General features: G+C 36.5%; 1 protein-coding gene across 1 annotated transcript in view; it reads left to right on the top strand.

Annotated features, from left to right (window-relative positions):
* RGS17 (regulator of G protein signaling 17) overlaps nt 1–14,343 on the top strand; it is a 119,267-nt gene extending 104,924 nt beyond the window's left edge. The window contains exons 3-5 of the mRNA XM_077149314.1: nt 2,588–2,665; nt 3,100–3,334; nt 12,370–14,343. Of these exons, the coding sequence (XP_077005429.1) occupies nt 2,588–2,665; nt 3,100–3,334; nt 12,370–12,558 (502 nt within the window). The 3' untranslated portion in view covers nt 12,559–14,343. The remainder of the gene's footprint in view (nt 1–2,587; nt 2,666–3,099; nt 3,335–12,369) is intronic.

The following is a 14,343-nucleotide window of genomic DNA, read 5'->3' as shown; positions in this document are numbered from 1 at the left end:
AGAACAGATTTTTCAAAGCTATTGCATTAATAAGGCTTACCAGTATTTTGTGTGGTGAACTTTGCAGGGCAGTGTAGAAAACAAGAGCAAGTCTCAAGAGTTTAATATTTAATCAGAGAAAGAAAACTCTAGTCTCTTTATCATAACTATGTTATGATAACTATGTTATGATATGTATATGAGTGTGTACACATACACATACACTTGGTAGAGCTTGGCAGAATGACTATTAACCTCTTATGTAAATGAGATATTTTAGGATTCACATATGATCACAATTTTATACATTTGGCATCATTAATTTCTCCCAGGAAATTTCACAAAATATTGCCAGTGTTGTATTCCCCCACTTTCCCATAATTATAGGAAATAGATTGTAAAGAAGCAATCTTACTAGAAAATATTTCGAGAACTTAATGCATCTCTTCTAAAACATATAAGTGGACATAAATGGACAGCAAGATACAGTCCTGAGGTTTCCTAGGCTACCTCAAGGTTCTGACACATTCATGACACTCACCTGCAGAACCGAAAACCTTGGGCTCCTTAAGATTTCCACTCACTGCCCCCCCACCACCACTCCCACCCCCCCCATACTACATTGGAGGCGATGCCTACTCCAACTATGAGTTGCTGCTCCCTTCAGGGCACCCACTGGGGTGCTGGGTATTTGAGCAACAATCAGCTATAGTTTGTTTCCCACAGTCCTTTCGGTGACACCACATTTGTGAGCAGTTTTCCCCTTTCTCGCCATGGTTCTACCCCAAGAAACCTGTTACTCTCTCCGGAAATGGGTTGAGGGGTAATTCAATTTATTTCACTGTTAAATTATATTTTTTTCTTTCAAGTGTCTGAGCTCAGAATCCTTTCCAATTCCTATTAAGCACTCTTTTCTCCATTTGGCCCACTTCCTTAAAGAAAATTTCTTATCCAGTCTCACTTTAAGTTTCCTTTTCAGACCCCTTCCTTAAACTCCTCCCTTCTCCTTAAACTCTTCACTCTACTACATTCTCTCCAGCCCTACCCTTGCACCTGAGAATGAAAGATTGCATTCATGAGACACTGTTTGGGCTTCTCTTACCAGGCTTTCCAGATTAAGAATGACTACTTACTGGAAGCTGTCTCCCCCTAAACCTCTTCTCTCTACAACAATCATGGTTTGCAACCCTTTTGTGCATTCACACAAGTATACTGCCTTGGTGCCTACCAGAGGGCCTGGTTCATAGAAGTCATTCAAATATAATAGGGTCATCCGGCAGAACTGGTTCACATTCCAGTCAAACCACATACTAGGTGTCAGATCTGGATCAACATACCAGACAGCTCTCTGTCTCACTTTGCTTATCTATAAAATGGGTATGGTAGAAGTAAAGATGAAAGAACAGTGCGTGGCACGTAATAAGCATTAAAAAATAGGAGCTTCCGTTGCCTCATTTGGGATAAGTAAATGAATGAATAACAAAGAACAAATGAAGGAAATATTATCTGAGCTTCATTCTGATAACAGGCTCTCTCGATTCTTCCGGCTTCCAGACTGAGATAGCAGCTTGCTCATTCAGTTACTCAGGTTTCCCAACATCCTTGAGTCATCTTCCCCACCCTTCTTAGCATCTCCCCATAACCTCCCCCATTATTTTCAGCCTACTCCTAGAACCTTGTATTTTCCACCCTAAGACACTGGTCAGCTATAGTTTACCTGAATCAGGCAATTCTTGTTTTTTGTAATGGGATTATTTTAGCTTCCTGAATCCTGCAGAATTCCCAAACCTGTGTTCCAGAGAGATCCCCCCAGGCTCTTGTAATTTAACCCTCAGAGTTGCTGGCCTGTTCCTCTCAATTCATTGTCAAATAAGAATATAGAGAACTTGGAGATTGTTGAAATGGGGTGCTAGGGCAAAGATGAAGTCAAATACAAATCCAGGACTCTGAACATGAGTAGATGAAGAAGTCACAGAAAACCTGGTTTGTAGGGAAGGATGTTGTAAATGTAATGCATTCTGTGTTAGAGTCTGATATAGTTTACCTTCTCAGCTATCAATGGGGGAAAATAAGTGGCAAATAAACTCTAAATGAACTACTCAAAAGTCAAGATGACTTTCCATTTAAAGAGTAACATAATGACAGCAATATTACATATCAATATTAAAACACATAATCATGTAAGTATCTCAGAAAGTTTAAGGTACTTCAAATGGTGTACGGATGAAGTCAGAATGTATGGGGATATCCATTTTGGAGACTGAATTGTTTTATTACTTTATTAAATAATTATTCTCTTTCCTTTAGTTCAGTTGGGCTTACCTAACATTTTAAAATATTATTTCTCTGGTGGGCCACAGTGGCTCAGCAGGCAAGGGCACTTGCCTGCTATGCCAGAGGACCTGGGTTCAATTCCTGGTGTCTGCCCATGTAAAAAAAAAAAAAAGAAAATGTTATTTCTCCTTTTGTACTTTAAATATTGTCACATATCTGAAAAATAAAATTCTTCTGTGAAATATTTCTCCTGCAAAATTTATTTTTTTCCTTGAATAATTGGATTTCCCTAGACAAAATAAAGTGTATTGCTACATTACAGCCTCACTGTTAGGAATGAAGAAAGAGGGGAGACTGCAGGAAGACCTACACATACCACAAAAATGGAGAGTATCCAGGTCATAGAGGAATGGTAAGATGAAATCCACCCTATAATTATTTCTCTTGTTTATATGTTATTTACATCCACACACATACCTAAGTGTTATCTGTTGCTTCCTGGTACACTCCTTAAAATGGTTTTGTGAAATGAAGGCATGCATTATCTGGGACATCTTGTCCTGTGATTGCAATGGCTTTTCAGCAGTTTTTCTGATTTGTTACGCTAAGCTATCACCTCAATCTCTGCCTGTAGGTGAACTTCCTGTTTCAAAACGACTTCATTCCAAAAAAAAATTCTCCACCTATAATTAAGACGGGAGGGGTACCTGCCTTACTTAGAAATTCCACCAACTGACCACTAGGTGGCAGAAGTCAAATAGAATTTCTATCTGCTCCTGTCATTACACAGTCTTGCTTTTGTAGGTCAAAGTTGTCTTTGACAATCGCCTCGTTCTGTCTCTGCAGCCAAAGCCCCACCTCAGAAGAAGTCTTGTCCTGGTCTCAAAATTTTGACAAGATGATGAAGGCCCCAGCAGGAAGAAACCTTTTCAGAGAGTTTCTTCGAACAGAATACAGCGAAGAGAACCTACTTTTCTGGCTTGCCTGTGAAGATTTAAAGAAAGAGCAGAACAAAAAAGTAATTGAAGAGAAGGCCAGGATGATATATGAAGATTACATTTCTATACTATCACCAAAAGAGGTAAAAATCCAGAAAACACTGGGGTGGGGCTTCCTAAGCCCCAGGATGGTCCTAAAGGGACCGATGTCCAAACTGGGTAGTAGATGGGGCATGAACAGGTTAGAGGGCTTCACTGGGCAGTTAATTTGCTTCCATTCTGAGACAGTCCCTGAGCACAGAGGCAGCAGATGTTTGAAGGCAAGGTTTCCACATTCTCTTTTGATCATTTATCTCTGGCTGACTCGGGTGGCAGTCCACTTGTTTTTCAGAACAAATACTAAGAAGCCTATTTAAGCACAATTTGCTTTGACAAACGAAAGTGGGAAAGGATTGACTTCTGGGCAGTGTTTTCCAAAGTATGATCCCTAAATCCCCTGAATCACCTGGAGCACTTGTTTAAAAAGCAAATTCTTGGAACTTGTCCAGGACCTCTGAGTCTGAATTTTTGGAGCTAGAGCACAGGAATCTGCATTTTAAACAAGATTTCCACTTGCATACTAGTTTGAAAACCTCTGGTCTATGAGCTCCAAAAAAAAAACCACAAACAGAAAACCATTAGGTTTGTTAGTTCTTATGACTGAATTTCTGTAGAACTGAAGAATGGGCCTTTGTGACCCATTAATATTCTTAGGGAAGGACTGGGGAATGGTAATTACTTTACTTATTCTAATGTTCCTGTTACTAAAAATGCAAGACCTTTTACCCTTTGCTGGAACAATAACCAAATCAGTAACAAACTTATCAAGCAATCAAATAGCACTTTTCCATTAATGTTTTAAAAAGTAATTTGCTCCGAGAAACATTCCAAGGAATGGGAGTTAAAATCTTTTGGTGAGAGAAGGGTCCACCAGTGACTCCAGAGTGACAGGACTCCAGAGGTGCTCTAAAGCTCTTGGAGCACTTAGGGATTCCTAGAATGCCTATGCTTTTCAAGCCCCCTGCCCTCCTTTTGTCTTTCCTTTCTCCTAAGCCATTGTGATTTTTACTTTTGCATTTAAATGTCCTTACCTGGTACTTCCTGCTCTGCAGAGTTCAGCCTGCACATCACTCTGTCCTGGATCAATAAAGTGCCTCGGAACTAGGCTGTGACCATCAAAACCTTATTCAACATGTGATGTGGTCCCATCTCGATTTATACTTTATTCTTGAAATCCAGAAAAGGAATTAGTGTCCATTTTATCAATCACTATTATTCCAAAGTTTGGAATGCAATATTTCTCATTACTTCTAATGAGAAATAGTTATTTATTTATTTTTAATTTTGATAGATGGGTAAATGTAGAGTAGCACTTTCTCTACCAAATGAGAAATTTTCTTGGATTGGATACACAAAAGATTGTTCTATTTTTTTATATCCTAAAATAACACAGAAAAAATTCATCATAGAAACAAGGTGGTGAGATTTTTTTTTTTTGACCTCAATACTTGTCACCTTATATTTTTGATACTATCATAATCCTCCATCCTAAAAATATATTTTTCAGGTTTCGGATCTACCTAAAACCTCAGTATCCAACTACCCAATTGGCTTGGATTTGGTTAGTGTAAAAAAATGCATTTTCATTTTTTTAAATATTGCATTACATGGTAATTATTACAGAAAATGCAAAGGAATCCAAAGACGTTCATGTCTTGCCCATAAGTACATATAGTTACAGGGCCTTTGTGAAAATTATCTAGTCCATTTCTCTCTCCCAAATATGCCAGATGCCTCTTAAAATGGAAATTCTCTAAATTATCTAACCCATTTCCTTGTATTATAATTTTAAAATAATGACGTCCACTTAAAAGTAATGTTAGGGGAAAAGATATTCTCTGTATTAGACACATATGGTCCCTTTATTTTAACAGCCTAAATTTTTAGCTTTTATGGGAAATATTTTCCTATTATTCTCACAGCTCCTGTTTTCCAGATTTCATTGATTAATGGAGTTTTGTAAAATACTTAATTTTCAAAAAGCTCATCTCTTGGCCATCATTTAAACTTTCATTGATTAACGAAATTTAAACTATTGGTTATCATTCTTTAGGTGAAAGTTTTGGAGTTGCAGGGTTTTCAAAAGCATAATTCCTTTACTTTGAACATGAGTTTCACCAGAAAGTCATTAAAACATTATTTCCGGATCAAGCATATGGCCCTTCTTAAATTAAATAGAAAGATTTAGTATAATGGCTTTCTCCAGTCTCTCCTTTTTCTTTAATGTCCATATGTTGGACATTCCCCATTCTTTAATATCCTCTAAATACTACAGAGAGATAGAGAGATGAAATTCAAATTGTATCATTTTGTTACTTGTTTGTTGACTTGTAAATAACTCTTGATACAGAATCTAAATTATTGGACTGTATGAAGTGCCTTTGTTTATCTCATTGATTTCTCTCCTGTTAACGTAGTAATTCAATTTGATTGTTATTTAGCAGCAAAAATAAACCAAAAGTAGGTATTATAATAGATAATTCTTTAAAAGCTATAGACATATTCACCCTTGAACCACGACAAGGTTAAATTTGACTTATTGGTGTACTCACAAAATGGCACCTGCTTTCTAGATATCCCAGAGCCCTTTCCATTCTATTATATCTCATCAACTTATGGGTGCAGAAGCCTGTCAGTTTCTAATTGGCTATGACACATTAGTAATTGTCTGATGATGCTGAGTTATGGCTCTTCAAATTTTGCTTTCAAATATTATATTGGAGAGAAAACATAAATCACATTGATGGCACCTTAGCTGTATAACAGTAAGATCACTGGGCTTACATTTAGGTACCCAGTACTTAGTCCTGGCTCTGCTATAACCTTGCTGTGTGGCCTTGGAAAAATTATTTCACCCCTCTATGCTTCATTATTCAGTTAAATTGTTTGGGGGGGGAGGACAAAGAGAATAGTGGAGCACATCCAAAATGGCAGCTATGTGGCCAATTTTAGTTTCCTAGGCTGCTCCTGCGAATACCATGAAATGAGTTGGCCTAAACAATAGGAATTAGCTTACAGTTTGAAGGCCAAAGAAAATGTCCAAATCAAGGCATCCTCAAGTTGATACCTTCTCCCCAGAGACCGGCATTCTGGGGCTGGCTGCCAGCGATCCTTGGCTTCCCTGCCACGTGTCAAGGGACATGACAGCATCTGCTTTCCTTTCTCTTATGAGTTTCTTTGATTTCAGCCTCTTGCTTCTGTGGTGCGCCCTCTCTCTGTATTCATTCTGTTAATAAAGGACTCCAGTTAAGTACCCCATCCTGAATGAGGTGAGACACACCTTAAGTGGAGTAACTTAATCAAAAGGGCCACTGACAGTGGTTCACACCCATTGTAGTATGGATTAGCTTTAAGAACATGTTTTTCTGGGGTATGTAAAGATTCAAACCGCCACAGGGCCCTTGTGCTACCACATCATCCTCCCACCAAATGACTGGGTGAATCAATGATAGTGCTCCTTACTGCTGGACCAGATTCACCTTTGGGCTTGCTGTCAACACAGTACTTACTACAACCACTACAAACCAGCCAGCATTGGCAACTATTTCCCATCTCAGGGCTAGATAATCTGATCTTTCTATCTCTGAAATTCTATAACTGTTTCTACTTAGAATTTGGGGGGGGAGGTGCATGGTCTGGGAATCGAACTCAGGTCTCCCACATGGAAGGCAAGCATTCTACCACTGAACCACCCATGCACCCTTTATTTTTTGGTATGCTGTATGGCAGGGGTCACATTTCATTCTTTTGCCATTTGAGCATCCCGTTATTGCAGCACCATTTGTTGCATTTTTGTTTCTTTGTTTTTGTTTTTTGTTTTTTTATTTTGAGTGTACGGTCTGGAAATTGAACCCAGGTCTCCCACATGGAAGGTGGGTGTTTCTTTGGTTTTTGCTTTGTTTGCTTGTTTGTTTTTTGGGGAAGTGCATGGCCAGGATTCAAACCCGGGTCTCCCACATAACAGGTGAGACTTCAACCACTGAACCATCCTTGCATCCCCTCTACTTAGAATATTTTTTAAAACACATGCACATGTGAATTATTTATAAAATGGTAATGGCCAAGTAACTAAAAATTATTAGGATTATATTCTTGGCCAGGGCATCATCATACTTCACTAGACTTTCATTTTACCTTAATTTGATTAAGTTATCATGTTCTTCTTTATTAAGCATACAAGGAAGTCTACATTCTTTACATTACTTATCTAGAGATGACTCTTTTTTTTTTTGGCATAGGCAGGCTCCAGGAAATGAAGCCGGGTTTCTGGCATGGCAGGTGAAAATTCTGCCACTGAGCCACGGCCCAAGATGACTTTTTGATTAATGAAAACATTGAAGCCAATATGCTGGGAATTACCTTCAAATTGTTTGTTTAAGAGCATGTTTTTTTGCATTTTTAATGAGTTTAGCATTATGTTGTAAAGAACTGCCGTTTCTTGGCACAGAGTGCATTTTAAGAGGGGAAGGGTTAAATTTTAAATAAAGAATATAACTTAAGGAAGTAGTATCAATTTCAAGAGTAAATTTCCTTTTGCTCTCTTCAAGGCAAAAACAGATTGAGGTAATAAAGATTTAAGATTACTAGCAGCCTTGTTGCATTTAACAGATTCTGGTGCAGCTTATATTGATAAAGTATTGAAAAGAAAAATCCAGCAGAATAAAAAACTTTTTAAAAAGTCTATTTAAAAGCTATTTTCAACTAAAAATACAATGAGCTACTGCAACCAGAAACCATTGAAAACCCTTCCACAAATACAAGGTTTTTGTCTGAATCAAAGAAAACTGTATGTGTTCAGCTAACTACAGCGCTTCTCAGGGATGGCATTGACCTTAGGTAGCACTCTGCCAAGTACATCTCTATTGCACTAAGCAACTCACTTCAGTGCTCTGGAGCCTCAGCTTCCTCTTGCTGAAGAATGATGCCATGGAAAAGGCCCTAAAATCCACTAAATCTATGATTTTCAGGTTCTGCCCCATGATGATTTCATAGTAGTAGGAACTGTTTGTTTCTTTTGATTTCACCCAACATGTCCAGTTACGTTATGAAAAAAAAAAGCCAGTAATAAGCCTATTTGAATATACCACAATTTCCTAAAAGATAATGCCAATGAGAAAGACATGTGGATTCTGTGTTCAGTGCCTGTGTGTCTTCAAGGAAAACTGTATAAATTTAGCACTTCTGCCAATCCAAATCACTTTTCCTAAATAGAACTCAGTTGACTGTGTTTTCCAGGTTTCATTTATTCATGCATGAATGTTACCCATCAAAAAAATCCTCACATAGGGTTTCCTATGAGTCAGGCGCTGGGCTGGATGCTGGGGATACAATGGTGAACAAGATGGACACTGGCCTGTCCCTTCTGGAATTTGAGGCACCAGACAGGTTGAAACCAAATGACTACAAATTATGATAAACATTATGATGGGGGTGGAGGTCAGATGATGTAGTTTAGAAGAGGGGTAATCAGGTGTGGCCATACTGAGAAGGTGAAGTTTAAGTTGATACAAGTTGACACAAAGACTGTGGGTTTGACAGAGATATGATAATTATTACTGTTATTAATTTACAATAGGCTTACATTTTGTTGTTTACAAAGTGGTCTTCCATATGTTATTACAATATTAGTGTCACAACAATCCTTCATTCACTAGGCCAGATGGCCCCATTTTACAGCAGAGGAAACTGAGTCTCAAAGAAGTAAAATGACTTATATCCGGGAGTGAAAGAACACCAGCCCAAGGTCTTCTGATTCCAATGTGGTATCTACCAACTGCTGATTAGGTACTCCATCATCGAGTATTTTCTGATCACACTATTACAGATTTCTGAAAACCCAATCTTAGAACCTCACATAAAATGAGAAACAGCATCCTTAACCACATGCCTGAACCCTGCACAGACTAGCAGAATATGATTTCCCATCATTTGGACCCTACCAAAAATATAGTTCCTATGCTTTATCCAAAAAACAATCTTGGCTCCAAGAGATAAATTCAAACTATCAGTCATATTTGCAACTTACAATAAACTCCAGTATCAACTCGAAATAATCCTCCCCATGACTAAAAGTGCACACGTTAAAAAGTTACTAAAATTGATAGGAAAGTCAGATATTTAGGTCTATAGAAGCTAACAGGAAAACAAAGTTTAGTTAAAAACTCAAAAGTGGTTTCCAGTAACTGAAATTATAGTTGGTAACTGTAGGATGGACCTAAAAGGAAAAAGAAAAAAATTCAGTCAGAGTTTTACTTGGAAGAGAATCTTAAAGAAACATCAGTAAAATTAAAAATAAAATCTTAAAAACAAAATAATTATGTATTATTTGATAACTATTTTTGATATAATATCTGTGTACTAACAAATTCATTGTTCAAGGAATTAAGTTAGTTGACTTAAAAGAAACAAAAAACTTTCCATGAAAATTCATCATCACAGGTATAATTCTGTCAAAAATGTCCACAACATTTCCATTGCATCTTGATGGCTAGAACAAAAGGCAGGGTCAATGTTTGTGTATTCCCTTTCTAAATTGGGTAGGAAATCTAGTAAGATTAACCACCGGATATAATTCAATTTAACCCACGTTTTCCCAAGACACACTAGCAAGATTTCTGTCTTTATTCTCTCCACATTACCTCCACACTATTGTTGAACCTTGAGCTCTCCTTATATTCTGTCCAACTAGTCTGGAGTTTCCAATGACTGTAAGCCCCTTGATTCTCTGCTGCCCTGTCTCCTGCTCTCTGTGGGAATGAATGCTTCTAAGGCCACTGGGGGCTATCACAAAGTCAGGAATCCTTTTTAAAGCTGCAGCTGCTACTTCTCAGGAATGCTCATGTTCTCAGCCTGGCTAAAACTGCCTGTCAAATGCCATGGAATCAGGCACTTAACTTGCTCTAACTGCCTCAAGGTAATAGTTCTTTTTTTAAACTGTTACTGCTGCAACCCCTCCCCAGTGAAACCTCCAGGTAGGACAAGGACTGAGACAAGAATTTACATTGCCCAAGAAGAGCCCTTGTCTGTATTACTCCACTTTGGCTTTGGGCTGAGTTCTTCCCAGGGAACTCTATACTGTCCCTCATACAGTGGGCCCAGGACTCAGAAAGGCCTGAATCCTAGAGCCACTGACTCAGGCCCAAGCTGGGCTCCACACCTACCTATTTGTATTACAGATGCTCTACATTATGCAGCACAAAGAAACTCCACAAGATGAAACTACTATAGATTGTTTTACCCAAGGGTTTATCCTTGTTGTCAGACCTCTCTATACTTCTTTTGACTGACCAATAACCTTTTCAAACGAATAACCAGATCTGTAGTTAAAAATTTTATTTTTTTAATGGAAATGACAACTGAATTTTTGTTACAGACTCTACCTTATTTTGCCTGTTTTTAATAAAAAAAAAGGTAAACAATGAGGACTCAGACATTTAACAATTCAAGTTGTTTTATTTTTCTAAAGAGAACTAATGATTCCAGCTATGATAGGAAACCATTACACTGTATTTAATTATGCCATTTAAAAAATAATTCACGCTTTCTTTTATAACTAATCTAACCTTTCCTTCTCCATGGAAACAAAAAGTTCTCTCAAGTTTGAGAGTTATGTACCATTTACAAAAACACTGAAGGGTTTCCAGTAAGCATTACCTGACCCTAACACCACACTTCACAATAAGACGCACCAGTTTAAACTCCAGTGTCAGCATTTTTCATGTTGAGTAAAACCACAAAAGATATTCTTAGATAAAATTAGAAGCTTAGGGAAAAAATCTGTAGTTTAAAAATTTTTGTACTCGATGATAAACTCATATGGCAATAACTCAGAAAATAAAGTATAAACCACCTGTTTCCAGAGCTTAGCTCCTCTCTTCTTCCCTCTCTCCCTCCCTCCCTTCCCTCCTTCCTCTTTCTTTTTTAAAGCCAAGAGTTGTTTACTTGTTTCTATAAGAGTTGGTAGCTAAGCCAGAGAAATTTAGTTTGGATCCCCAAGCCCGAACAGTTCCTGCCACAGCAGCCAGCCCTGGGGTAGCAATCCACCCAAGTTCACTTGGTCTTAGAGCTCAGGAATCAGGGGACACCAGATGGAATATGAGTGGCTTCAGTCATTTGGTACTGTTTCAGACCCCAGACTTAGTCCAAACAGTGGGTGGGAAATGAATCCAGAACCAGAAGGGTGTTTGCAAAAATTCTTATGACAAAACATTTATATATATATATATATATATATATATATATATATATATATATATATATATATATATATATATATATATATATATATATATGAAAGGTTTGCAGAGATTTGAGTATATCATAAAACAAATAACAATGGAGCACAAATGTCCTAATCCTTTTTAATTAAGATGTACAAACTAAGCAGGACTTAGTTTCTGCATCACTGTAGAATATAATTTTTGTACACTTTTCAAATAATGTGCCTTGGTTATTCTAAGCAGTTCTTTTGCTCTATCATTAGTAGAGATCTTTGGATGTGCTCTTATATGAGGATATTTCCTATGCCTGCTAGGTTGACCTAAAAAATGAAGAATGGCCACTCTTCGGGGTGCTCCTACATTACCAGTTTCCCTTTCCTACTTTTGTCACAGTAGGATTTAATGGAGATAACATTATCTGGTATCAGCATTTGATTAACATGCTGATTTTGCCAGGGAATTCTTTTCTGCCAGTAGATTTTTACTTTGTCCTGCTTAAGAGCCTCATCCCCAGTAAACACATAATGGAAGGCAGTAAATTCATATTCTACTTAGGGAATTCTCTGGTACCTCAACAGTGAATAGAAATTGTCAGAAACTCGGAGTGAATGCATAGAAAAGATAAATCCAAGTAAGCCAAGATATCTGTGAGCTCAACTTCCAGTTTAGAAAACTAGTTTTTGAACTCAACCTTTGGGAGAAAAGTTTGCTGGATTGTGTAGCCTTTGAAAAAATTACTTCAAGGATTTAGGTATTTGGGTTTACTCTCTGGAGTTTCTCTGAAATGTCCAAACCTATCATTACTCAATTGAGATCTTGAAAAATCATTATTTAATGTATCTACTCTTATTTCTTTTTAGGTCAGTCTCGATTCTCGAGTTAGAGAGGGGATCAATAGAAATCTCTTGGACCCTAATCCTCACATGTACGAAGATGCCCAACTACAGATATATACCTTAATGCACAGAGATTCTTTCCCAAGGTTTTTGAACTCTCAGATTTACAAGTCACTTGTTGAAAGTACTGCAGGCTCTACTATAGAATCTTAATTTTCATTAAAAAAATTATTTCAGAGGGCTGAGATGGTAATCAAAAGTAGTTAAATAACATCAGAAACTGAGTTCCTGGTGAACTACAGTTTAGCATTCCTCAGGCTACTGTGAAAACAATACAACCATTATGGTCTTTGTCTCCATTTTTATCAAGGTTATCCATGATTAAGTTTGGAGAAAATACCACATAAAATAAGAGAATTGCCAAATTAAGTATCTTTTATTCAAACATTCTACTTGCAAGCAAACTGTATTTGTAGTCCTATGAACAGTCTCCTAGTATAACTGCAGACACTGCATGTGCAAAGCAAAACTGCTTCATTTGCCGCGTAGTTGTTGTAATATTTAATCCAATGGCTTACTTTTATCTATATTCAAAGACTTTTGTGCAATATGGTCTTCTAGAAATAATTGCCAAAAAAAAATGGCTGTGGTTTGCATTTTTTTACATAATCTGACAGAAAAAAAAGCCACTTTTAAAAAAATGTAACAATGGTATTCAACATGCTATATACTGTGTTCAGTACACTAATTTTGAAGCCAATACTTCTGTATATGAAAAAAGAGCTATTTATCACTGTTTGTTGGAAAATCCTGGTGAAAGGATTTCACTGATTGTTCACTGCCAAACCTGTGGCATTTTCATTACGGAAAAGTTCGCTATGTTAAGAAAAAAAAAAAAGCACAAACAAATTGAAGATCTCCTATCTCAATGACAAATCAATGAGTGATACTGATTTTTAATTGTAATAGAAAAAAATGAATCTCTGTATATATCAGATGTCCAGAACTGTAATTAATTTATTAAAGACTGGCTCTCCAGTTCTAAAATGGTTGTGTAAAGTTATGTATTTGAGCAAGAAAAAAAAATAAGAAGCCTGATAACTTAGCTTTGGAATATAAAGGATTTAATAAAGGAATGCCTACATGTAGCATTATAAAATACTTTGATGAATAGCATCTGTCCTATGGCATATTTTCCTTGATAGTGAAATCTCATGAAAAGCTAAGTTTTTAACCAAGAAGTTTTATAATGGTTATGAAGAAGATAATTCTCTACTTCAGACCTTAATTGTTTTTACATGATAAGAATGACTTATTTTAAAAAGGTTAAAACCAAACTATTAATTCTCATCCATAATTAAAAGGCAGTACAGTGCTCAAATCTTCTAGCTGCCATATTATTTTTATAAGATCATTAAATCTTTAACACAAAATACTTGCCTAAGATTGGCGTGTACTTTTGACATTCAAGAAAACAGAACCCTGTCATGTACAAAAAGAAATATTTATATCAAGGTATTGCATTTGAATATTAATATTCCCTGGAGGCTATTTTTTTAATCTTAAACTGAATGAATATAATACTGAAGTAACCTAAAATGAAAGTTTTAAAAATATTTATATCCGCTGAGAACACTGGCCTTATATTAAGAATGATATTAAAATTATAGGTTTTCTTTGTCATTTTTTAACTACCTCTCATTTTTTAATTTATTAAACATTTTTAAAAAAAACAAGTTTGGGGTTTTCTTTTTAAATTTATTTTACTTGACAGCTGGCATTGTAAGTTTCTTTTCCATAAACTTAAAACATTTAAAGAATTTTTTTAAGTGAATTTGATTTTCTAATTTATACAGAATTCAGGCGATATGATTAAAAGGGCTATAACTTATTCCCTATGCAAATATTTTAACTGTTGCAGTGTTTGACAAAATGGGATTTAAAAAAAAAGTTTGCAGAGTAGAAAAACATGTTGTTTACACTGGTGTTGCTGACTAT

Source organism: Tamandua tetradactyla, chromosome 2 (genome assembly GCF_023851605.1).
Source record: "Tamandua tetradactyla isolate mTamTet1 chromosome 2, mTamTet1.pri, whole genome shotgun sequence".
In the NCBI taxonomy this organism is placed as follows: Eukaryota; Metazoa; Chordata; class Mammalia; order Pilosa; family Myrmecophagidae; genus Tamandua; species Tamandua tetradactyla.
This window is presented reverse-complemented; position numbering and strand designations above follow the sequence as displayed.